Source organism: Diadema antillarum, unplaced genomic scaffold, assembly GCF_040938485.1.
Source record: "Diadema antillarum isolate AM-2024a unplaced genomic scaffold, OU_Dant_1.0 seq00001654_RagTag, whole genome shotgun sequence".
Lineage (NCBI taxonomy): Eukaryota > Metazoa > Echinodermata > Echinoidea > Diadematoida > Diadematidae > Diadema > Diadema antillarum.
Genome location: NW_027272355.1, coordinates 170,241 through 197,429, shown reverse-complemented (window position 1 = coordinate 197,429; position 27,189 = coordinate 170,241). Strand labels below are relative to the sequence as shown.

The window sequence follows — 27,189 nt, the reverse complement described above, 5'->3', positions numbered from 1 at the left end:
TTCTTTTTCGTTGTTCCCTAATTTCATTTTCAACAATGACATCAATACATATACAACTGAAGATTATAAGGAGGCATTGGAACCTGATAGATCAGTCACTTTCGATCCTTCTTGTAATCTACATGCTATCTATCAGCAAACTCACCCTCTACAGTAAGTTCTGCTGCTGGTGCAGGATTCCCCACCTCATTCGACTGGCAAACATAACTCCCTTCTTCTTCAATCTGTGTATCAATGATTGTCAATGTGGATGAGGCTGTATTCTCTGATACACTGAAGTCAGCATATTTTGGTGAAGGAGTTAATTTGTTTCCTCCACTAAACATGGTGACAGCAGGGTTCACTGACTCATCACTCCATGTGAAAACTGATGATGTCCCTCCAGTAACTGTACATATCAGCTGTGTGTTAGTTCCAGCTTCCACTGCTACTGAAGCTGGTCCATTCAGCGTCTGGCAGTGTGTTACCATTATTACCTGCAAGTAGAGAGGGATAAAGAGAAGAGCGGTATCTTATACGTTTGTGTTTGTTAAGTGAAGGCGAATGCTGGCTGTATTGGACAGTGTAATATTTATTGTATATTCACAAAAAGCACTACATATGCCATCTACTGCTGAATGTCTGATATGTTGCTTAAATACAAAAACAAAACAAAACACGGGACTCTTTAAAGAAAAATAAAGATTTGTCCCAACAATACTGACATAAACTCAGATCAAAATAAATCTTAAATAAAATAGATATGCAACATAATGTCTCCACGAGGGAGCTCATAATGAATGTCTTGTAGAGGGATCTTATTATAATAAACGACGTTTTCAAATTACATCGTTATACTTACGCCGTGCAGAATCATTGTTGCAACCGAAATGTACATTAGGTGATAAGCCGCCATGGCCGTATTCTGTTCAAAGCGGGGGAAAGCAGACAGCAAAAAAAAAAAAAAAAAAAAAAAAATCAGAGTGCGTGTATAAGAAATACGTTTTCAAGCCATCATAACTCTTGTATTGTCATTGCAATTTAGTATCTATTGGGTTGTTATGTATCTTTATCTTGGAGGCTGTCGGTAGAGATATTCATTATCTTGTAGACTGGCCTGACTGGGCAAATGCAGAGAGCGATTTGCAAGTCATTATTATTTTTTTTCTGCTTTTGATAATTACAAACATCTACGTTGATATTTTCTTTGATTTATTGTATTTTATGGTAGCATGTTACCAGGTTGATAGATACACCACTATATACTTCTGTTTTTCTTGAATGTAGAAAACGAGAAATAAGCGGGAAGATATGACTCGGCTTATTTTCCTTAGCGGCCACATGTCTAAAGCGACCACTGAAAAACCCCTCGAAGGAAAAATCCTGTTAAAGAACCTGTGTATAGCGGCCACCTATCCAACACAGCCAGCGGCCACAAATCTTGTTTTCCGCGGTAGATTTTAACCTGTCTATAGCGGCCACAGATCCAATGGAGCCGTAGTTGAGCCGATAATTCAGCTTGTTTTTCTGCTTTGTAGCCGTGAGAGTAATTCACGGGCAACGTTTAGTGACCGCCACCGCTGCATTCATCACTCATTCCAGTCATTATAATGCACTAGTGTTAAGCTTTCTTCACGACTGTACGTAGGCCGACGCATGATACTGTGCGACCGGTGATAAACACCAGCATTGTCCTATGCATGAAACACACGTGTGCATGTACACATTCATGTAGGCCTACATGGAAGTACCTTCCGGGGCCAACGAAACGTTTTCAGAAGTTTGAGGGGCTCTTCCGGGTTTCGTGAGCTGACAAGCAGCTGACAAGCAAAAAAACAAACAAAAAAAAACAAAAACAAAAACAAGAAAAGATAAAAAAGGGGTCTTCAGCGCCAAAACATAACCTTACCGCAGCCACACTTCAAGATCTATATCCAGATATCTTATTTCTAGTGCACCTACGTACTTCCGGGTTAAATAAAAAGTTGTGGGGGGGGGGGGCAAAGAGATTACACCTTATGTATTCCTTTGTATCGTGCAGACAAAAGTGGGGGGGGGGGGGGGGGGGGGGGGACGAGCCCCCTGGCTCCCTCCCCCCGTTCCGTCGGCCATGCCTACAGATCGTATATAACAATTATGTACGCCCACTATTTTTTTTTTTATCATGGCTACATATACTAAAACACTGATCAATGCAGTGCTTATTTACGTCTATGTAGGGCAATTTGTCAATCAGTTGCAAAGAAAAATATCTGGACGGAAGAATTTCATGAATTTGAATAACAAAGCAGTACCCGCTGCATGCTATAAGGATTAGAACCAACACTTACTGTCGGGCGAAAGCTCGGTGGTCTAGTGGAGATGACGCCTGTCCGGTGATCAGGAGGTCGTATAGGTTCGAATCCTGCTCGAGTATGTACGCCCATGATTCTTTATCATGGCTACTACTAAAACACTGATCAATTCAGTGCTTATTTACGTCGATGTAGGGCAATTTGTCAATCAGTTGCAAATTATACATTTACATGTACGCTGAGCACACAAAGTTGGATAACCTGTCTATAGCGGCCACCTGTCTATAACGCTTATTTTTTGTTTCCCTTGGGTGGCCGCTATAGACAGGTTTGACTGAGTAGGCCATTCGTTTAAGGATATGGACGTAAGATTTGCCTTCAGCTGCTGTGCTACGTGTACTTTCAACACTTCTGATTATATACACGAATTATACAAGTATTCACCATTGTACGAATCACCTAAAATGCTGTGTTACGGTGAAATAGGTACACGGACAAACGGATTATGAATCCATAATAGAAAGAAGCATTGAAGCATAATGATGGTACTTCTTGAATAGTTTGCAGGCAAATCGCTATACCAGGGTCCTAGAGAATAGATATATCAGTCAGAATTGTAAGTGGAAAGATATGTCTTACCTTTGATGACTTATTTTGTTGTTGAAATGTCTTTCACTGGATAGACCGGCGCGCTTTCTTCACATGTAGTTAAATGAAACACTCAACGAAGAAACAAGACACACTCTGAGGCGAGTCAGTGAATTGCCCCCCTCGACTATCGATAACCAAACTATTTGATGATAGTCGATATATCGCCCTCTTTTGACGATGAACCATTTATTAATTTCATAAGGAGGGCGTGGTAGGAGGGTAAAAGAAAATATTTGCATGTGTTTTTATGTTATGCTATCACATACCCTCTTCTGTTACTGGGAAAATATGATATAAAAATATGGGAAAAATACTGTCATTACGGTGATGTGAACACATCTTTGTTTCATATTTTGCCAAACCTTAGGATTCCTGCTGTTAGTCCATTACACTATACAGCTCATCATGATATCCATGCAAGCTTTAACTGACATCTTACTGTTTATTTGTGAACAGATAATGACGTTCTTATTTAAACTTTATCTTGTTGATATTTTTTACGGTATAAAGTTACAACAGTGAAAAACAGCTTGAATAAAATAGAGGAGCCTAATGGAAAAGTTTGGCCTGCGGAATTTTGTCCGAATGGACACCTGCGGGAGACGCGCAAAAACTTTGAAAGAGGAAATCAAAATAAAAAATGAAATAATATGCAATGACCTTGTTCATTGAAGTGTAGCCACATATAAGAAAAAAGTTCTTTGGCACGCCAGAATTCACTGGTGCCGAGAATATCTCTGTCTTCACCCATTATCATCTCCGAATAGAGAAGCATGTGTGATATACATAATAATTCAAAAGGTGAAATCGTTGTCACGGTAACGGTAGACATGAAGGGTGATTCAATATTTTGTTTTTGTCTAGGTCATATTTTGAAGGGGCATGTTAGTGCTCCCCCCCCCCCATCTCTCTCTCTCTCTTTCTCGCCTTTCGTCTCAGTTTTATTATTTACAAGATTGCTTATTACTTTACTGCTATTATTGATATCGCATTCTGAACCTTTCCTGTCCAACACATGAACAGAAGCCAAAAGTACGACTCTATGCTGAAGTTCTGGCTGATCGTTTGACCGGAAGAGACTTCTGTTCAAACGATGCTTCGCATCATTATCGTCTGAACGGCAATAATTGTGTGTGCAATATTGTTTGTTTATATGATTGGAATGACCGGTGACTTTATCTGCATTTGCATCCAATATTGGCACTGCTGGCCTGCTTTTATACAGCGTTCCTCTGAAAGAATGGTGTTTGGCATGGACCCAAAATTTTGTCTCTTTCTCTCTCTCTTTTATTTTTGCAATGAGACTATAGCACTACTATTAAACGACAAATGCATAGAGACGTCAATACAAATATTTTATATCAAACACTTCAGTTTTAAGAAACCTCGACATGGTAAAGTAAATAGAGTATAACATAAATATCAACAATAACAATGATGTATGCATCTTACTAGTGGATCTTTTTAGAACCAACTCAGATCCGACCTTTTAAAAGTTTTCTTCCATACACATTTAAGTTAAACAAAGTACATAAAATGTCATGAGCATTATTTTTTAATCTTTAAAGAAGATCGTTATGTCTGAATTGTTCGCAGGCATGCAATCAACATTGTATGCACACATTTCTGGTGATGTAGGACCTATATATACAGTATATTCTTGTTCACCATTTTTTCTGACGTTTTAATAACCGGCACTGTGTAATGCAATTTGTCCTGGTTATTCGAAGTAATGATGTAGTAATCCCTTACATATCGCTGTCCAGATCAGTATTCATAATGTTCACTGTCTAATGTTTGTTCTTTGTAAGTGTACACCTCATCCAGTTTTAATTCTGCCATACAAAGGTACAAACAATCAAACAAACAAACAAACAACAAAACAGCAACAAAAGAACAAAGCATTATGAATCTAACACGCATGTTGTTAAAGCACTTACACAGTGTAATATCAATACATTTGACACATTGAGATTTTGGGGAAAACTTCATTTTTGCAGCTTTATTGCGTTCTTCTATTGGTTGGTTTATCTAATACAGAACCTACATCAAAATCAGAAAATAATGTAATATTGTCCAAATAATTCATATATAGAGTGGATAAGAGACAGTTCGCCTTACAATAAAGGATGGGTTTGAAACTACGGGTCAAATTATTACCAAATTCAAGAACAAGATTTATCATTATCATTTTTTTACATCATAAAGACTTTCCTTCATTGACTCAAGATTAAGGTTATCATATCGGAATAGATTCAAAGAGTGTCCCGTCTAAGTTTCGAAGTGACAAGTGTTACATTTTGTAAAAGGACGAAGACAATCAAAACCAAGAGTAATATTGTCATATCAGTCATTGATTCGACTGATACTAAAAGTATCTCTCTCTCCCTCTCTCTCTCTAAATCATATGTTTGGATATGATTATGTACATACAGTAATATAATATCAATATAACCCACATACTGAATGAGGTATGTTGCACTATGATACATGCAAGTAGTTCCGTCACATGGGCTTATAGTTGGGACTCGGCTGATCAACCTCAGTGCTGTTTATCAAAGGACTGCGTGATGCGGTTTCTGGCAATAAATCAAAAGCTATTTCTTGTTATTTCTTTCCAAACGTAGTTTCAAATTTATCAGTAGAAACTTTGTGACATCTATCACCTATAATATCTGTGGGTATTTATTGAATCGTATTCCTTCGGTACGATAGAAAAGTTATAATGTTTATTCTGATGGACATCTAAATTAAAACTTAATAGTAATACAAATCACAATGACAACCATAATAACAACACAAATGTCTCTTTTAAAAACATAAAGAACCTCGTAAAATGATATTGAGTGCGTTTTTTTTAAATATGTGAATTACCATGAAAACGGCATTCTAGTATTTATAAGGTTAGATTAATCATTATTTTCATTATCGAAAACCCAGACGTCAGATTCAGAGTCGTGTCCTTGTCGCCATACAGGGACTGTATAGGGTGTAATACAATACAATCATTTACTGCTGTACACTAATTACATGTACATTGAATAACACTGGTAACTACAGCAAAATGATAAGAAAATAAATAACTTAGAAAGAATGTCCACAACAATAACATGAGTAATGTGATGACTGTTGAACTAGCGTACTTATACCACCATGTTTGTAGTTACAGTAGGCCTAAGCCATCAAGAAAATGTTCATTTTACTAGTGATACGTAAACAGGCACTAACAAGCATGTGGAAGCTGTGAAAGGCCAATTTCTACAATTACACTTGTAAAATTATCTACGAAACAAATTTTTTACCAATAATAACTTGTGGACATTTTTAAGCCTCCGCAAAAAGGGTGCCGGAGGCATTATATGTTTTCGGGTTGTCTGTCCGTTCGTCCGTACGTCCGTTCCCATTTGTATACGCGATAACTTGAGTAATATTGATCGGAATATTACCAAACTTGGTCCAACTATAAAATATGATAGGGCAATGACTTGATCACATTTTTGGTGAAATCAATCAGAGGTCAAATGTCTAAAGTCAATGTCAAATCATGAAATTGAATCCGTTTACGCGATAACTAAAGACTGAACCAAGCAAATTTCACGACACTGTGTCCAAGGATGACGTATGGTTGAGATGGGGCAATTACTTGATTAGTTTTTGAGTGAAATCGGCCAGAGGTCAAAGGTCAAGGTCAAATCCTAGAATTATTCATTGACGCAATAACTCAAGACTGGATAAAGCAAACTTCACCAAGCTTGGTCCAAGGATGACGTATGATGGGGCAATTAATTTAAGTTGTTTTTGAGTGAAATCGGCAAGAGGTCAAAGGTCAAAAGGTCAAGGTCAAATGCTCAAAATTTCACTATTTCCGCCATATCTAGGCGATGCCTCAAGGTATTTTCTTGAAACTTAGTGTATACATGTACTACCAAATAAAAATTCTTTTTTTTTTCTCCAGATCTCGCAAATGGTTCAAGTTATCTTCATGGAAATCGGTACATATGCATGTACTGACTGGCAAGGATTATTTAGGGAATCAAGGGGTCATGGGTCAAAGGTCAAGGTCAACTCCTCAAAATATCACTTTTTCCCTCATATAATGCGATTCTTGCAGGATTTTTCTTCAAACACAATGTATTATCACATAGATATTCTCTGGAAAATTTCTTGCAAAAAGGTCAAAGGTCAGAAAGTCAAAGCTCAAGTGAAAGCGCTATGTTTAATTTGTTTCCTCCATATCTTGAAAGTGACTCAAGGTATCGTGAAACTGAATAGATATAATATATGCATGTTCTACCCAACAGTCTTTCTCTCGGGAATTTTAGGGTCATATGGTCAAAGTTCAAGGGTCAAAGGCCAGGCTAAAATATTTTTTTTTTTAAATACTGAAATTACACTTTTACTTCGTACCTTGAAAACTACTCAATGCACAAACTTATAAAGGGTCAAAAGTAAAGTAAAAAAAATCCTTATTTCCCCAAATACATAGGGCCTGTCTGTACTCTTAGACTATATAGCAAACCTACTTCAAGGAAAGTGAATATTGAACACATTTGTTACATATCTGTCATTTCAACATGTTGCCAGTTATGTGAAACTGCCATCACACATTGTCAAGACATTGTACTACAGACCTATGAGGAGAACCATGCATTATGGCAGAGGAATGCCAGTCGCCATAGCAATATTTCTAGTTAAAGGTACATTTCATACGATATTTGAGAAATCTGTTCGCATTAACACGACTCAGCATTGCATAAAAACAAGCAAAGTAGTACTACTCTACGGGCATGCAGGGAGTCGTTTTTGTTGTGTTGAACATTGATAAAGACGTAAAAACCTTTAGGACAATCACGGCACAGCAATACATAAGAATTGAAATAATTGATATTCTGTTGCAGTTTGTTACGTTTCTGTTGAAAGGCTGCTCTATTCTCAAATCTTTTGCTCAGTAGGACCTAAAAATGTAACGTCAGTCAATTAAGATTAATTAGCCCATCCGCAGGAGGACCTACAAAATGTAAAGTCGGTCAATTAAGACTTGAAGCGGGCACTAACAAACACTGACACATCCCATAATATATGAAAATTAACTCAAGCTACAATTAGCGTCTATCAAAATGGTTTTTCATCGTTATGGACGCCTAGACTGTTATATCCGCAACAGATTCATACAATCTCTCATCTAAGTTCTGGAGTGACAGGTATTCCTGGAAAGAGCAAAGTAAGCACAGTTGAATGGAAATAACTTCATATTAGTCTTAAATCATTTCTGTGATCAATTAACCTTTGATGTATGATGATATCTAAAAGAATTAAGACATATTAAAGCGTTCAAATGCCTTCATTTTAATAATGACATATCATTACATTAATCGTTTCCAATTCAGTTTCATTTAACACTATTCAATTGTGTATAATCAATACGGTCCGACAAACTATATGTTCACTCTCATCAAATTTTAAACTAATTAATCAATTAATAATTTTTTAATCAAAAATATGTTTTATAACACAAGAAAGGAAGCACAGTCCTGTGCAAGTACAACCCAGCTTGAATTTACGTTATAACACAATAAACAAACAGTGTTTGATAATACACTGTATCTTTCATGACGAGTCAGTAAAAATACTCATCAATAGAATGATGTTTGACTCACTAAACCTGCATTTGTGAAGGTGCTACTTGATTGGTAAGTATTCGTCTGGATTTGATAAGGGTTTTTTAAATGTTTATGTGACTCCAGTATTCTTTGTCGTGTAATGGTGAGTTGAGTTTAATTCTTTTTTCTGCCTTTTCTTTCATTTTGTCCAGGCACGTGGTAAAGAAATTCAGTTGACACGGAGTAATTTGTACTTTTAACAAGATACATCTGCATAGGAAAGTAAACAGTTTTACAACTGCTAGATTGACAATAAGCTCATTTCCACAAAATATAAGAGATGATTAATGCTATGAGGAGCATCTTTCACTCTGATGATGAAAGAAATGAAACCGGTAAGATAGCTTACGTGATACACTTCCATTATCGGTTCAAGTTTCCTCTGTATGACGTCATAAGAGCATCTCTTTGCTGGCTCCATTTCCCAGCAGCTGGTCATTATAGAGTATCTAAGGAAGGAGGAGAAATGAACAACATTTAAGACCTATTTATCTCCTTACTGATCTGTGTTTTTATCAATTAAACAAATTTGATAAATACGCAAGTGTGCCATTATCGCGAAAGGGTCGCATCTAGACTGATTCCCCAGAGAGCAGTTGGAATCGATAAACATTCTCGTCAACGAAAACAAGCAAACAACAACAACAACAAAATCCACACACACACATTATACATTCACCTGCAAGCAAACAGAAAATGAAGGTAAATACTCACAATTCTTGACCACAGTGAGAAGGGCGTGGCATCTTGTAACCCTTGGTAACCTGCTGCCTCACCATGTCCATTGTCATTTTGGGAAAGGGTCTTGCTCCTTGAAGACATATCAAACATATTACGTATTTAAATATTACATTTGATAGTGTTTTAGTTAATTTTTTCTGTGCCTTTTTTTGCTAACTACTTTTATACTTTCTTCACTGGCAGAATAAATTATCATTCTCAAAGGAATGCACACTAATTGTATATCTCAAGACATTACTTTTTTTTTATTAGGTTAACAAATATCATGTGTCATGTTACTATGTAGGTCTATATTCTGGAGCGAATTATACGGGCAGAATAACTTCATAATTATTCCTTTATCATTCCTTCCTTTAGTCTAGACCGAGGTTTATGAATTTTGTGATGTTAAACAAAGAAACAATTTATGTCATACCTAGAGTGACTATTTCCCAAAGAAGAATTCCGTAAGACCAAACATCGCCCTCTAGAGTCCAATTTGTATTCTGCATTCCTTCAGGTGAACTCCAGCGTGCTGGTTTCTGCAAAAAGGAAAAAGAAAATGAACAGCATATCTCATATATTTTAAAGAATACAAAAATCTGTATCCCCATTCATTTTCACGTTAATGAAGAAGTCGAAGACAATATAGTGTCTTGTCTTGAGTAGCAGTTTCTCGGACTTACTCTTTAGAGACTAAGGAGGGAATGGAATAGGCCTTTTTTCACACAAGCTTACTTTTTTTTTAAGTTGACTGAAGCACTCTGTGGCATGAAAACATTCGCCCAGTAAATGTTTATTGCAGGATTTTTTTCCACAAAGGTGTATGTGTGTGTGTGTGTTTTATTGATATATCTTATATGAAGTGGGTATAACCTGTATAATAAAAGTCCTTTCCAGAAAAATCTAATGTCCTTGTTAAGTGGAGTATCTACTTCTTGTTAGTAGTCATGTTCAGATGGATTCATGCTAAATCATTCTAGGATTATATCCTTGAATAATATGGGTTTTCCCGTTCATTTATACTTTTGTCATTCAAGTTCCTATTCTGAGCATTCGGTTTTCAGCAGAGAGCGTTCAAATTCTGTCAAGCTGGCGACGGAATCTCGTCGACCACCTGTTTATTGGAAAAAAAAAGAAGGAATGTACAGGCACATGTCCCTCGGATAATATAGGACATAAAATGGAGGTCCCATGCGTGAGAAAGTCACAACTCATGCACGTTTCAAGATCCCACTTTATGTACTCATCGAAAAGAGCATGACGTTTAATCCGGTGAAGAAATCCCACCTGCATCCAACTGGACTCCATGGAAGACCAGCTATTGCAACTGAATATGGACTGCCCGGCCATCTTCTTAGTTGGAAAATGAAATAAACAAACAAACATTATAGGAACTGTATAGGCCTCCAGACGAGCATAATACGGAAGGTTGATTGACACCTTCGGGAAAAAAGAATCGACTACATTAAAAGTGATAACATGAACATAGTTTAAGTCTAATTTGGTGTTTTTTATTGGGTTACTTTTGCGAGACTCTGTGAGATCATTGTGCGTCAGTTTGTCTTCAAATGGATGCATTGTCATTATGTGGGTAGTGTTGGGACGCTGTCAGCATGCAGTATTATCAAGAAAGATGATTAAATGACGTTGTATTGTTTTGATGCACTGTTGATTGGACCTTGCAATTTCAAATTCATTGAGATGAAAAACAAAGATTACATGAACAGAGAACAATGTAGACCCTGTAAATAATCATAATTGCACTATTAAGCCTTCACTGGTTGTGTGTGCCCTTTCTCCTTTCAAAAAAAAAAAAAAATCTACTCCATTTTCCTCTTTAAATTGATTGCACGAAGTACGAACTCGATCGCCTGCAAATGAAATTGAGCGCTCCAATCAAGCTCGGGACTATCACGCATGACTATCGCGTAAATTTGAATGCACGAGTAGGAAGTGCAATGCTCACATTTGGAAATTGAACGCCCAAACGTGAATTTGATTTGGCAAAGTTCAAATCGAACTCCCATAAATGGAATTCTGAATTTGAATTCCCGAATACTTTCGCGTGTGTGCGCTGTGTGAATTTAAATGTACATAAATGAATTGGAATTGCAAAAGTATGAAAGTGACCGGAAAAACTATACCTACCCTCCCAGAGGGTGAAATGAATGACGTCATACCGTAGTCAGAAATCTTACAGATCCTGTCTTCCGTCATTAAAATGTTGTGAGCACACAGATTTCCATGGATAATCTAAGGAAGATATCACATTGTGAACACTCTGATAAGAAATATCATGGATAACAGGCTTGAAAGAACGCTATTTTATTGTACATAATTATATTTTTCAAAACTCAGGTAGAAGAAACATGCACACACACACACAACATACACACACAAACACGTACAATGGGCTCACGTCACAGGGTGCGATTTAGATATGTCATATTCATATGGATAAAAAATAAATGTGGAGGAAGCTAATACATGCTTGTGGGGTTATAGATTCCAAGAGAGAAAGAAAACCATCAAGTACACATCTACATGTGTGTGTGTGTGTGTGTGTGTGTGTGCGTGTGTGTGTGCCTAGACTAAAATTCAAGCCCAGCTTGTTGTCTTGAATCCAGTCTTTTTTAAATGGCTAAGTCTACTATAGACAGTTTGAAGAAACATATTTGGATTTTGTGAGAGAATAATGCGATATTGTATATATGTGACTCTGCACCTCAAAACAAACAAAAAGTCACCAGACATGAATTTTAAGTTAAGACCATATTCTGAAAGAGCAGACTTTAAGCTTTAAAATGATGTATAACTCAAATCAAATGGACTCTCCTAACCTATCTAAATATTGGAAAGAAAGCACAAACTCAGGAAAAGTGTAAACTGAGAAAAGAGGCTCTGAAGTACAGTGTCTATTCAAGCGCTCAATCTTTACCAAACCGTGCTGGCTGTGCGATGAATGGGACAAAAAACAGGAAGTAAACCACCAGAGTAACAACAATGAAGAGATTATCAGATTAAACTGAAATTAAGCATGCCTCATTAACACATTCTGTCCATAATTAATGCCAACTTTCAAAGCAGTAGCACTATCCTTTCAAAAGTTATTAGAGTTGAAAGTGAAGTGTGTGGACAAGGTTTTTCAGAAATGAAAAAGGGATTCTAAAGACACACATAATCACACTAATCTACCAAAAATGTTCGAGATAAACTGCTAAAAAAACACACTTTCCTGCCCGTTTTATGAAACCAAATTTTAGCATACTGTAAAAGAAGACCCGCTCTTTCAGAAAATCTGAAAAAGTCAAGTTCGGCTAGGTTGACCCATTTCACTTATTTTCAGTCCTCACACAAATTCAGTGTGTGCGACTTTATGTTTGTTTTGAGGTGCACGGTCACATATTATCGGCAAACAAAGACAAGACGAAGACTGAATTGATGCATAGTTATGTCATTGATATGGTGAAGAAGAGAGATCCTCTGGAGACATCGCATCCAATATGTTAGGCCTCACTGGAAGAAGATTGTACCCTATCTGGAAAAATGCATTGTTCATCAATAATAAGCCTCGACCAGCGTCTAATGACATTTGAAAGAATCAGTAAGTCCGGCCTTCTTCCGATAACGGCGAAGTACTTGTCCACAAGAATTGAATCTGGTCCACAAAGCGATGTTTTATTTAATAGGCATTTTATGACATTGGTAAGGAACAGGTGATTATGTAGGAAAAGAACAGAGCACCAATTATGATATGAGAGCCGTCATCTACGAAACTGACAATAAGCAGCTACATCCTAGAAACCCTAAAAGCTCTAGATTTCAAATCTGAATCAATAGCAGGTGTCCTCTATCATCTTAACTCATTTCATAAACAATTTGTACGTCTGCATATACTTGCACTTATATCAAATAATCAAAATTGGCTTTTCATGTGTTGGACCTTGTTGGACGCAAGAAATTCCATTCCTTTTGCCACCTGCCAGGCGAACTTCAGTAACTTGGACTCATCAAAGCGGGGTCTTGTTGGCTTGATGTTCCCGTAGGGAGATTTTGAAGACTGGTTATTAAACTGGAGAAAGGTCAGCAGTGTCCCACCGGAAACAAATTCGTGTACAATGGCACCTGTTTGTTGTCACAATATATATTAATTTTTACAGTAGTCGATGCAAAGGCTTTGAATACTTCAACTTTGCAGATATTGTTTTTTTTCTTGATTATTGCCAACATAGAATATTCTAAGCCAATGAATGTCATTCAATAACTTTGCTTAACATCATGAAAAGAGCCAATCAATCGCTGTTTAAAGCGTTTTTTTTTTCCATTGAAAGATACTACGCTTAGATAACGCGATATTTTATTTTTTTTTCTCGGAGTAAACTGATAATACTTACGATATTCTTCACAGAATCCAAGACACCTAACGATATTTTGATGGTTTGGTAGTTTTTGCAAATATTTCACCACCTGCACAAGGTCTGGAACACTTTCTGTATAGCAGAAATGAGATATTTTGATGATTAAAAAAGATGCATGAAGCTAAAGGAACGAAAGAGTCATAATTGACATTCGAAATCACAATTTTCTGCTAGTCTACGGTTTAAAAGCATGCTTTAAACAAAGAGATTTTCTTTTTAAGTCGATCAGCGAAATATATACTTTTTTGTGTTACGAATTCCAACATTTATTCTTCAAGACCCGTCGTAAACATATTTTCATGATCATTTAACATACAAATCATTGTCACAAAAGTCTTTTTTTTCTGTACAATGCCTTACTGTATGATTTTACCCTTAAACATGCAGTGAGGGCTTTATAATGCATCTATTTTTTTAAATAGTCTGTATTTCTTTTTTTTTTCATACATAATTGCAAGCAAATGGCATTTTCAACCTTAGAAATGCTTAAGGGGACACCTGCTGGCATTTTGTATCATCATGAACTAATGCTGTTGCTCTTAGACGTATAGCTTCAAATATCAATCAATTACTTTGTAAGTTGACTTTTTATTATTTAAATGCTTAGAAAAATCCACAATTAAACAGAAAAGCAAAACATCGTGTTATCTAATGAAAACAGTATCAATGATAACCTGTGATCTGCCTCAGGGCTACCGGAGCCACTCCCTGTTTTGTGCGGAGTTCACCCTTCCACACGTCGCCAAACTTCCCCAAGCCGATGGAACCAAGTCGAGAAAAGAACGTTAAGTTTTCAGGTTCCAGAGCAACGGTGCTTGGTGTAAGTGGCTGATATACAGCATTACCTGTCAAATGGAGGAAAATAAGCTCTCATGTTTTCATTACAGTCTACCCTCTTTTTTGTTTGTTTGTTTGTTTGTTTCTGCGTTTGAGGACGTTTAAAAAAAGTGGCCTCTTGTATAGTGATGCTCTTCCATCACAATACTTGACTATTAGTTAGGATTATAGCTTGTAATTGGTTTGGTCATCAATATTGAAATACTTCATACTACGCCCTCTGACGTCATCAAATATATCAAAACATATCCACATTCATCATATTGAACCTAACCTGCCACTTCTCACCTGTGTGCAAAATATGGCAACGGCAACTATAAACGCACGCACACACTCACACACCTATACACACGAACCCTCCCATGTAAGAACATGCATGTATATCATAGCTACTATAAGAATGATTACACTGAACATGCTGAATGAAGGGAATATATTGCCGCACTTTGTCTGATTTATATATATGTATATATATATATATATATATATATATATATATGTACATATTATTTAACATATCACAAATATATCATATGTGACCCTGCACCTCAAAACAAACAAAAAGTCGCCAGACATGAATTTTTAGTTAACACCATATTCTGAAAGAGCAGACTTTAAGCTTTAAAATGATGTATAACTCAAATCAAATGGACTCTCCTAACCTATCTAAATATTGGAAAGAAAGCACAAACTCAGGAAAGGTGTGAACTGAGAAAAGAGGCTCTGAAGTACAGTGTCTATTCAAGCGCTTAATCTTTACCAAACCGTGCTGGCTGTGTGATGAATGGGACAAAAAAAGGAAGTAAACCACCAGAGTAACAACAATGAAGAGATTATCAAATAAAACTGAAATTAAGCATGCCTCATTAACACATTCTGTCCATAATTGATGCCAACTTTCAAAGCAGTAGCACTATCTTTTCAAAAGTTATAAGAGTTGAAAGTGTAGAGTGTGGACAAGGTTTTTCAGAAATGAAAAAGGGATTCTAAAGACACACCTAATCACACTATTCTACCAAAAATATTCGAGATAAACTGCTAAAAAACACACTTTCCTGCCCGTTTTATGATACCAAATTTTAGCGTAATGTAAAAGAACACCCGCTCTTTCAGAAAATATGAAAAAGTCAAGTTCGGCTAGGTTGAACCATTTCACTTCAGCCCTCACGCAAAATCAGTGTGTGCGACTTTATGTTCGTTTTGGGGTGCACGGTCACATATATTATATCACCTGAAATTAATAATGATATATATGCAAAGAAGAATGACATCAAATATTCACTAGCAAGATAAATTGATGATTTAGGAACATTTGTTAACTCAAAACAACAACGATATCGTGTGTAAAAAGGTGAAATACAACCTTTGCTTCTGCTTTCGATCATCTCATAAGCACTGTTCTCGTTGCCTCCTGATAAGCCTGTCCTAATATGGTACAAACACGAGGAAAATGAATAAATAATAATTATTAATTATGTATTTTCTTACTGAGACACAACAAATGATACTGAAACCGTAACTATACACAATGATTTTGGTATCAAGAGTAAAGGTTAAACCTTAATGTTCATAGTAGGCCTACCATCTCTTTGTTCTGCGGCAACTGAAAACTACTCCTCTTTTTATCAGAAAGCAAAATGCTGGGATTAACGGGTGATGTGTATTTTTCTTACCTTGCCTGCTTCTCAGATGTACTTGGCACTAAAAGCGAGGGAAAAGAACAGAAGCAAAACAAAATTGTACAAAATCATCTCCTGATATAATGGAATTAAGCAGAAATAAATCAAATCAAATCAAATCAAACAGGTGCCGCATTGTATAAGTTCTATCTATTCTGAAATTATTTCATTACTGTGATTATATAACTTTCATTATTGTTGATTATTGTTGTATTATTGTCTTTATATACGGTAATTACGGATAGGTCCTAATATGGGTCCTTCTCTACTCATTCGGCCTTCGAAGATGATTTTTTTTAATGTAACTATGTTTGGGTAATTGTAATATTAACCATTATATTTCCATCTTCTATTTAAAAACGTCTTTAGTCAGGATGAGTGAGAGAAAACGTGTTTGTACAAATATGCACACGCACGCACACACAAATAGTATCTTAGCGGTACGACACACCACATATAATTGTCGTTGTCAGGACTGTTTTCCATTATTTTTAATCAACCTGTAGACTTTGCTTTTACAAAAACGTCCACGTGTGTGCCATGCACGAGGCAGGCCAAGAACTGTCACTATATACCCACATTTTTTTGATTTTCTATAAAAAGAGTAAGAAATACATACAATAATGAAAATGATAGTATCATAATGATGATGGTGATGATGATGATAATAATAATAATAGTTATAATAATAATAATAGTAATAATAATAATAATAATAATAATAATAATATTATTATAATTATTATTATTATTATTATTATATTATGATTATTATCATGATTATTATTATTGTTATTATTATCATTATCATCATTATGATTATATAATCTGTACAATTATTAGTTCATAACAATGACCTACACCAACCTTGACTGGAAGCTTTGGTCTGTTTGTAGAACTGCAGAATATTTACTGCTACGGAAACAGCTAGCAGTACACCCATGATTGACACAGCGGCTATCATACCAGACGAGGGACAGTCACAAGGACAAGCGCCATCTAGATTACAATTAAAATGATAAAAAATGATAACACTGTGTTAAGATCATCAGGAATCCTGTTGCTTTGAAAGGAAGTTCACACTATGAAAAAAAAATGCTGGCAAGTTCTACATGTTTGTCATGATATTATGCTTGCTTCAGAGTTAAAAACGACTTGGGAATATCAAAAAAAGTGCAGTGAGCAATAAAATATTTGCTTAGTACGCTTAACTAAGTGGTTTTGGCTAATGCACATTATTTGATCGTTCAACAACCACGTATCATGTTCATAATACCCATATATATATATATATATATATATATATATATATATAGACAGAAGTATTGGAACAAGTTCACGCGGTTGACTGCAGGTTCATCCGTATTTATTGCTACTCGGAGTTTCATGCAACCTCCATGAGGCGCAATCATCAGGCAATTATTACATCCCAGAAATGATACCATTGAACAATGCATTTGGATTGAATCAACACACTTTATGTATATATATATGTATATGTATATATATATATATATATATATATACATATAATCAACCTAAAGGGGAAAAAAGAAAAAAAAAGTCAGTGCACTTGTGAAAAAAACAACTGCACACATTTTAGGGATAACAAAAGAGGAGTCTGATACCGATTTCAGTGACTCATGCATTTTTGGTCCGCTCCTGGTCCGAGCTAAGACCAGATTACATCTACTGTCCTGTGTAGGCAAAGGCAACTACACGATGGGGTTATAGTCCAAGGTTTGTGCATGGTGATATGAAGTCATTCATGCATTTTGTTTGCTTCAGACCCAGAGGAGACAAAGGCCACTCACTACCACTCACTGCAACGAAATGCCCCGTTTAGTCACCGATGCACATGCACACGGTATCATGTGGTGATCTCATTGCTGAAAGCTGTATTATCCTCGCGTTCACGAATGCTTTCCAAACCTCTCGAATATCATTTCCCACGCGGACTTTATACTTGATGTAAAAACGCATGCCATATGAATCATGCTTCGTCGAGATGTGATTGCTGTACAAAAAAAAAAAAAAAATATCGAACGTGTTCTAATTTTGAAGAGAGAACTTCCGGATAGCAGAAAGTGCACATCATTGTGTCAAATGCTTTCTACCTCCTTCTACGACATGATGATGATACTTTGAGTTGTAATTGGTATACACCACGAGGAATTTCCTTATGGCTAATGTTTAACAAGTATTTTCGCAATAATCTCTTCCTCATCGAAACATCCCGGATGTCCGCTATAAATTTATGCACATTAGAGATGAAAGCGTGATGATATTGTCTTACAACCACCATTAACGCTGTTGCTATGAATGCACACAAGCTTCCACTCTGAAAAATGATGACAAATTCCATAAGTTCACAGAAATTATGCTTGTCTTACAGTTGTTAGTCTTGCACCAGCAAAGTTACATTGTAACTATTTTATCCTTTCATTTTGTCGCATAGTCTCTCTAATAAAAGTGCAATAAAAAATCTTGAGCTCATAGTTATTTTGTCTTTCCAAAGATATTGTAATGGACCTTGGGATAAGATCAAAACAAGCACTAAATATTTGCATAATTATAATTTTATAGTGACTTGATGGCGTATATACCCGGTGTGTGGCCCCGAGAATTGAAGGGTTGATGCTGGCTGCAGATGTGGTTGTGCCGTCGATTAGGGCTTTCATGGATGATCTCACAATCGTGTCTGGCAACGAGACCCAGGTCAAAGATGGCCTCCATAGGTTGGAGGAGTTGGTGGCCTGGACACGGATGAAGTTCAAGGCCAAGAAGAGCCGCTCAGTGTCAGTGCGGAAGGGGAAGGTGGTCGCAAGGAGATTTCAGATTGGGGGAGAAGATATCCCTCAGGTCACTGAGCAGGGAGTAAAGAGCCTTGGGCGGTGGTATGAGTGCAAGTTGAATGACAGGCACCGAGGAGTTCAGATCTATGAGAAAGTGGTGGAGTGGTTGAAGAGGGTGGACAGGACACTCATCCCTGGGAATGCGAAGGTGTGGTGCTGCCAGTTTGGCTTGCTACCACGGATCATGTGGCAACTGCAGGTGTACGAGGTGGCAGTGTCCAGGGTTGAGAGGATGCAGCAGAAGATGAACTCATACTACCGGAAGTGGTTAGGCGTTCCAAGAATGCTTACAGATCTGGCATTCTTTTGCAGATCAGGCAGGTTGCAATTGCCTATGACGTCAGTGGTGGAGGAGTTCAAAGCTGGCAAGGTTAGGCTAGTGATGATGATGAGGGAGTCAAAGGACCAGGTAATAGCAGGAGTTAGGCCACCGATCCGCACAGGGAGGAAGTGGAGGGCGGAGGAGGCTGCGGACGAGGCAGTGGCAATGGCAAAGTGGAAGGAGATGCAGGGTGCGGTTCAGGTGGGTCGGAAAGGGGTCGGGTTTCATCAGGGTGTCAGATGGTACAGCAAGCAAGGCAGGAAGGGTAGGAGGGAGTTGGTGGTGGAGGCGGTTAAGGAGAAGGAGGAGGAGTACCGCTTTGCCAAGGCTGTACAGCAGGGAGTGCAGGGAGCATGGACCCGATGGGAAGGGGTGGAGCAGAGGAAGGTGTCATGGAATGACCTTTGGTCAATGTCCTCTGGAGCTGTGCGCTTCATGATCAGTTCCACCTTTGATGTTTTGCCGTCTCCAGTAAATCTCCAGAGATGGGGCATTGTGGAGGATGGTGGATGCAGGGTCTGCAACAAGGCGAAGGGCTCACTAGAGCACACTCTGTCAGCATGTAGAGGTCTATTACAGGCCTATACATGGAGGCATAACCAGGTGTTGAAGGAGATGGCGGAGGTGGCGAGGGTGGCAGTGGAGGCAAGGAAGAAGAATGGGCCTCCTAGGGTGAGGGGAATCCGGTTTGTGAAGGAGGGTGTGAGATGCAGTGTGAGAAGGAAGGGTCAGAGGGATGATGGTGGGGGAATCTTAGCAGCGGGGGATGATTGGGAGGTGCGGGTGGATGAGGGAAACCGTACAGTGCCAGAGGAGGTGGTAGTAACTGCCCTTCGGCCGGACATGGTGCTGGTGGCTAGGTCTGTGCACAGGTTAGCAATGGTGGAGCTGACTGTGCCATGGGAGACAAGGATGGATGAGGCAAGGGAAAGGAAGCTGGATAGGTATGCTGAGTTGAGGGAGGAGTGTGAGAAAAGGGGGTGGAGAGCGGAGGTGCATACTGTGGAGGTGGGGTGCAGGGGATATGCTGGTCGATCGGTAAGGAGGTGGGTCAGAGGGATGGGAATAGGTGGTAGGGACGGGGAAAAGGTGGATCAGGAGAATTTGTGGGGCAGCGGAGACAGGATCTGCATGGATAGTAGGGAAGGCTTGGGGGGGGGGGGGGGTGGTGGGAATAGGGGGGTGTAGAGAGAGTGTTTCGGGAGTGAGGAGAGGTGATTGATGCCAAGCTTTTTCTTTTCTGTCTTGTTTTGTGATGTTTTGTTTTGTTTTGTTTTGTTTTTTGTTTTTCTCTTTGAAATGCCATGGGGGTGCTGTCAAGGGGATCCCAACGCAGCACCGGCCAGCCAGGGGGAGGTGTACAGCACTTAAATGGCCGAAACACTGGTGATCCCTGGTGTGCTGCTGACGACCCATGGCATTTGCGGAGTTAACATCTTTCCGTTTATTTTCTTCTTGAGCCTCATTCTTCTTATGATTAAACATTCGAAGTCCAACACGTGGAAAATTCCAAGATGACTATATAAATTTATTTATTCATTTGTTTTTTCATCTAAAGGGGAGGACATGTATGTACTCACCACACACACACACACACACACACACACACACAAGAAACAACACACACATTTTAGATTTAAAAAACACAAAAAACAAGAGAGTCTGATTTGAAAGACCTCGGTCAGTAGCACCCTTGCCTCTCCCAAATTCCAGGATTGTACAGTGGTGATCAGAGAGGTGGTTTGTTTGAATATGAAACATAGAAATGACTGGATTATCTGTTTGCTTTACAGCACTCCTTAATGTTCTTTTTTTTCCATCTAAACAAGTGCGTCAGGCGAGAATTAAAGTAGGGCTGTTCACAATGGTGGTGTTGTACTAGGTCACAATTAGTGATGGTAACACCATAGAAAGAATGTATTTATAACGAACATGGCATTGTCTGCAAAGTGCCCCTTTCTACTCTGTTGTTACTATTAACGCTTATTTGAAATAAGACTGCTTTAGTACTCAGTTTACATTTGTGGTACTGTGTAGATAAAGGCAACTACCTCAGTGTGGTTAAAGTCCAAGTTTCTGCAAAGTGACATTGTGGGCCAGTCATGCATATCGTTTGCTTTAGAAGTCTATATAAAGGCAATTTGATACAGCATCATGCACAGTGTCGTAACCCATTCAGATCTAAAAGTTTACTCAATGAGCTCATGATCTATTACCGAATGTTGTACTATCCTCGCGTTCACACATGCTTTCCAAACCGACAGAGAAGCAACTTCCAAAGTAGATTACGTTACATGAACTGCAATCCGTAATGTCTTCTAGTACTATTTAAACATATTTTTGTAGTCTCGTTCTATACCTCGTTCTGTTTTGTTTGCTTTGCTTCATGTGGTGTTGTTTGTTTTGTTTTGTTTTGTCCTCTGTCTTAGTATGTTTTATTCTCTCCATGTTCCCTTGATGTTATTGGTAATTTTTGTTAATTTCAATATTTTGTGCTTGTTTTAATATTTTTCATTCTCTCTGTGCTCCTTTTATCATTTGGTATTCTAATGTTTAAATTGCAATATGTGTATGATTTGTTTTCAAGGGTACATTCTATTTTAAGAAGCCTGTGGCTTTCTCAGAACTGTACCTGCTTCATTTTGTAAACATTTTATATCGAAACGATTTTTATAATATGAATTGAATGAATGAATGTATATACCCGATGTTAAAACACATTCGATCTGAATTGTATTTAGCATTGTCGAGATAAACGTAGTCCCTGAGTTAGCTGTCGAACTTCATGCAATTTTGAAAGCACTTCCTGATAGCAGGAGGTGTACACAATGCCAGTTGAAAAAATTTACTTCAAACGAAAATAAATGTTGTTATAGTGTCACTTAAGTTTGCCTTGCTGTAATTTGTACCCCGCGAGAGATTTTCTTGTGGTTAAGGTTTAGCTTCCGTTTAAGCTATAATCTCTTCCTGCCCAAAACATCGTTGGTGTACGTTACAAAATGAAAGCACCTCACAGATGAAGATGTGACATTATAATGATTATTTGTGAAGAGTTAGCGCGCGGTCTTAGGACAGAACAAAATCTAAAGTCTATCTAATGTTTGAATAGCATCCATATCACCAGTCTATGCATTTTGCAATGACATTTCTTGTTATTTCCTAAAACCTATAAAAAAATAGTCATTCGTCTTGAATATTAAATCTTTTTAATGGGTCATCCCAAAGTATGCCTTGGATTATCGCATCTATAGAACAGAAAGCTCTTTTTTTATGAATACGGTGTAGGTATACATCCGTTAGAATAAACACGGTTATTTATTCCTGCTTGGTTGTAACGCACTTTGTTATAACAAAAGAAAACTGCTGAAACGAGGACTTTATGTTACAATGGGAGTCGCCTGTATTAAGTGTGGAAAGAGTGTTCGTTGTTGATATCGACGACGCTAAAATCTTACAGGTAGGCCTATCTGATATCACATGATGATAGTGATACAAATATTTTGTGGTTGCAGCTGATATGTTCTTTACTTATTATCCCTTTAACCGGTAAGAACAGATTGGGTAGAATACTTTGCTATAGGGAAAGAAAAGGGGAATCCCCCAAACAAGACAACAATACACTCCCAGTGAAAAAGCAAACAAATACCAGTAAGATCACGGTCTGTGTACCCGTATAGTGTTTATGGCGCCAATACTCGCTGTGCACAGTCTTAAAAAAAAAAAAAAATCATTAGCGTACATTTGAGCTTGATATCTGTATGTTACGTGAGTGTCAAAAATTGAACATCAAAAATAGGGAAATAATTGACCGTGGATTACTAATGATAAAACGAATGTTGTTAAATTACAGGATTGCTCGAATTATTTTCACTTTTTTCCTCAAATTTGATCTTCAGAGACTACCAACGTCACAATGACTGGACAAGAATGAGCAAAATGAGCTAAAGACACTGGAGTCTTCGTTTCTTCACCGAAGATCGGTTTAATTGTAGCACCTGCAGCTCATGACGATTGATGACTGGAATTTACATGAAAACTGCAGGTGAAAGGTATGGTATTTGTGAAGGTGAGTATTGGCCTTTTCACTTTTGTGAGAAACCAAGTAAAGACTTATGAAATAATACAAAGCATACCATTCTAAGAGGAAGTCAAGGTTTGTTAGATGGGTTTTGGAATGGCTGAGACATCCAAAAAAAAAAGTAAAACAAAGCGCGATCCTAATGTAAGATGGATCCCGCCTTTTATTAAGAATGCTCTGGTTTTGGATATCTCAGCCATTCCAAAACCAATTCCGTAATAAACCTTGAATCCCTCTTGGAATTGGATGCTCTTTCATATTTCATAACAAGTTTCTCATTATCTCAACAACAACAACAGCAACAACAGCAACAACAACAACAACAAGAAAAGATGTAAGAAACTTGAAGTTAGGTCTCAACAAAAATTATACGATCCCTTTAACGCGCATGATATTTACCCTTTTGTTATTTTGCATTCACAAAAAAGTTAAGTTATAATGCCATCAAGATTTCATCTTCTCCCAAATTCATATAACTGCTTTAGATATTCATCTGGACTCTTTCTTCGCAGTTGTACGATTGTATCTCACAAAAAGAAGAAGGTAAAGGCAAACGTAACATGATCTACTATAAAGTCTAATTTATAACCGATGATCTCGGAAAAAAAAATCAGTATTGACAATTAATATCACATCAATATTTAAATTATGGGTTTGAATTCAATAATAATACGATTCTTTGATCGATATGAGATTTCTATGGTACTGGTTATCTTTTCAATTCAAAATTTCCAGCATTTCCAGGATTAGAGTTCTCTCCTTTCGACTGAAAAAGAGAAAAAAAAACTTTGGACCGAGGAAGCCATACCATCTAATGCATAATTATGTATCATAATGAACATGAAACTAATGGGAAGAACTTAAAACATAAATTATACTTAACCTGCTTGCTATCTTATTTCCATTATGGCTGATGTACACACACAGGTTGACCAAATCAGCAAATGCATGTGTATGTTTGTATATTTTTACAAAATACATAAACGTTTTTCTTTGAAAATCAGCTCATGCAGTATTTTTAGATGCAGATTGTCATAAGCAGAACAAGAAATTTTTGAAGAAGGTAAGCGCTAAATGTGGTAGGATATTGCAGCGTGTATCATCAAAGGTAGAATACACATGTATTTTTTATGACTGTATACAAAAGCATGCCATCACCAACCACAACACATATTTCAAGAGCATGGTTGCAATTAGTCTGGATTCAAGGCATTTATCTGATCAGCAAATAGGTCATGACGACAATTATGACTTTCTCTCTCTCTGTTTCGAGTTTGAAGAGCGTTACACATCAAAACCGTCGAAAATGGCTGCACATTGCAGTGTGATTTGGCAAAGTACCATTCGTTGCATTTTACATGGGCATACGTATATAGATTAAGCACAGACGCCAATGAACAATCACAAAACAAGTGCTATATTATTATTGAACGAGTCCACTATCAGCTCAGAGTATGATTTTATGACTATGATAGAAGCCAACAGTTTGCACACTACTACCTGTTGGAGATTCCGAAGACAACGGAACCGACGTTACTCCATTTGAGGTCGGTTTAACTGTCGTACCAGCTAAGTAAACTGGTGAGTTAAAAAAATGATGATTAATGAAAATTATGATTGCATAACAGCATGACATCACCAACCACAAGGCGTATTTCGAGAGCATGGTTGCAATTAGTCTGGATTCAAGGCATTTATCTGATCAGCTATAATGCCATGACGAAAAACATGACTTTCTCTCTTTGTTTCGAGTTTGAAGAGCGTTACACGTGAAACCCGTCGTAAATGACTTCTCATCACAATTTGATTTGGCAAAGTACCATTCCTCGCATTTTACATTGCGTATAAAGATTAAGCATATCATAAACGTCAATGGACAGTTACAAAAACAAATGCTGTATCATTAGATAGCCGATTTCATTATCACCTCTGAGTATGCTTTTAAGTACTTTATGGTCACTACGGAATCTAAGACAAATAATGAAGGCCAACAGCTGGCACATTCCTACCTGTTGGAGATTTCGACGACATCGGAACCGACGTTACTCCATTTGAGGTCGGTTTGACTGTCGTACCAGCTAAATAAAACACACACACACGGCAAAGACAGTTTAATGTTCCATGAACGATATTGGTTTTATGCTAAATGTTGATATTTCCTTTTGTACAATACACTTAAATACACTTAAATAAATAAATAAATAAATAAATAAATAAATAAGTAAATAAATAAATAGATAAACAAATAAATTCTGTCCCAAATACCGCAAAAAAAAAATTCAGTAGCTAAATTTTGTTACTTTGTCAAAGTACTCTACGAAAATAACAGCGTCACAGGCATTACACTTGTTGCTTCACAATGGTGTTTTAATTGTTTTCTATGTTTGACGGAATAATTTTTCATTATGTTAGGCCTATCTTTCTCTTATATTCTATGCACTCAACATAATCTTTTGTACGTTCTTATTTTCTCAAACTATTGCGCTTCAGTTATAATAATGGCTGCAATGTACTTACTGCCTGGAACAAAACTTCTCGTAGCTGTGGTGTTTCCAAGATAGTTTCCACTCACACAGAGATACTCCGTATCAAAATCGGGTGTTGCCCTAGTGAAAGCGGAAGCTGTTGAGACTGGAGATTGGTTGCCAGTGACGTTTTCGTAGATATAGAACATTGTGACAAATGGGTTTGGTTGGTCAGCTGACGGGATGGTACAGGTCACAGTGAGCATCGTGGTAGCTGTGTCGTCACAGAAGCCAACGGTCATGATACCAGCGTCAGGCGGGACTACAAGGCAACAGTAATTTTCTCTATCAATTTCTGTGACATGTTTTGTCATTGTCAATCTATTCACTAACACGTTAGATGAACCATTTTTAAAGATTGTTTTTTACTACAACTATCATTTTTTTTTAAGTTCTTTTGTTGCTTGTTTCCTGTTTGTGAATATCCTTTTCTTCCAATACTATTATTGATAGTAGAACACAATACAAATGAGATTTCAAACTGTTTCAATTTTCCCAAAGACAAACTCTCTAGATCTATTATAAGTTATGTGCCTTCCACTATAAGTTCGTAATTATGGAGAAATAATAGCAGTTTCAGACGGCACTTCCTCGCCAAAATCGGAAAACGGCTCTCGATCTAATTCATGATAATGATATGCAGAGACGTCATAAGTATAGGAAACAGCAGCCCTGGCCCGCATCGACCGACCTAATGTGTATATACTATCCTTGAGAATCGCACTTGAAAGATGTTACTGCTATGGGAGGATTATTTTTTGGCAAACATAAGCAGTTTTAGTATGATGTGTTCCAATTTCTACAGTACGTTTAGGAAAGCATATTCTTCAAAGGGACCACCATACCAGTTTCATAAAATCATTTGATGGTAAACTAGGACCCCGTTTACAGTGCGAGGCTCGGCCGAGCCCGGCCTTTTCTCAGTGTAAACGCAAACTGGGCCAAATGCGCTGCCAATTTTAGTCTGGCTTCCAGACCCTCTGTCTGTATATTTCGCTATTTAGGATATTAACCCCCTCAACGTCGAAAACTAGTATAGTTTAAGGTGGTTTTGTCCTGCAAAGGATTTTTTCCTTCGGCAAAGGCCTTTGCCAGAACGGCGACTTTTTCGCCACGGAATTCAGTTGGCAAAGGGTCTGAAAACCATAATACCAAATTGCGTTTGTTT

The 27,189-nt window shown here is 37.5% G+C and overlaps 2 protein-coding genes across 2 annotated transcripts in view; both read right to left on the bottom strand.

Moving 5' to 3' along the window:
• LOC139711391 (tyrosine kinase receptor Cad96Ca-like) overlaps positions 1-27,189 on the bottom strand; it is a 58,871-nt gene that overhangs the window by 23,899 nt on the left and 7,783 nt on the right. The gene's annotated exons all lie outside the window — the stretch shown is intronic.
• Positions 126-26,263, bottom strand: LOC139711402 (tyrosine-protein kinase Fes/Fps-like). The gene is made up of 12 exons (XM_071623287.1): positions 26,014-26,263; positions 17,109-17,140; positions 16,236-16,263; positions 14,400-14,570; positions 13,702-13,797; positions 13,251-13,432; positions 11,456-11,560; positions 9,741-9,846; positions 9,299-9,395; positions 8,934-9,033; positions 1,731-1,799; positions 126-476 (listed from the first exon to the last, which is right to left on the bottom strand). The coding sequence occupies exons 1-12, from the start codon at positions 26,261-26,263 to the stop codon at positions 126-128; spliced, it is 1,587 nt and encodes a 528-aa protein (XP_071479388.1).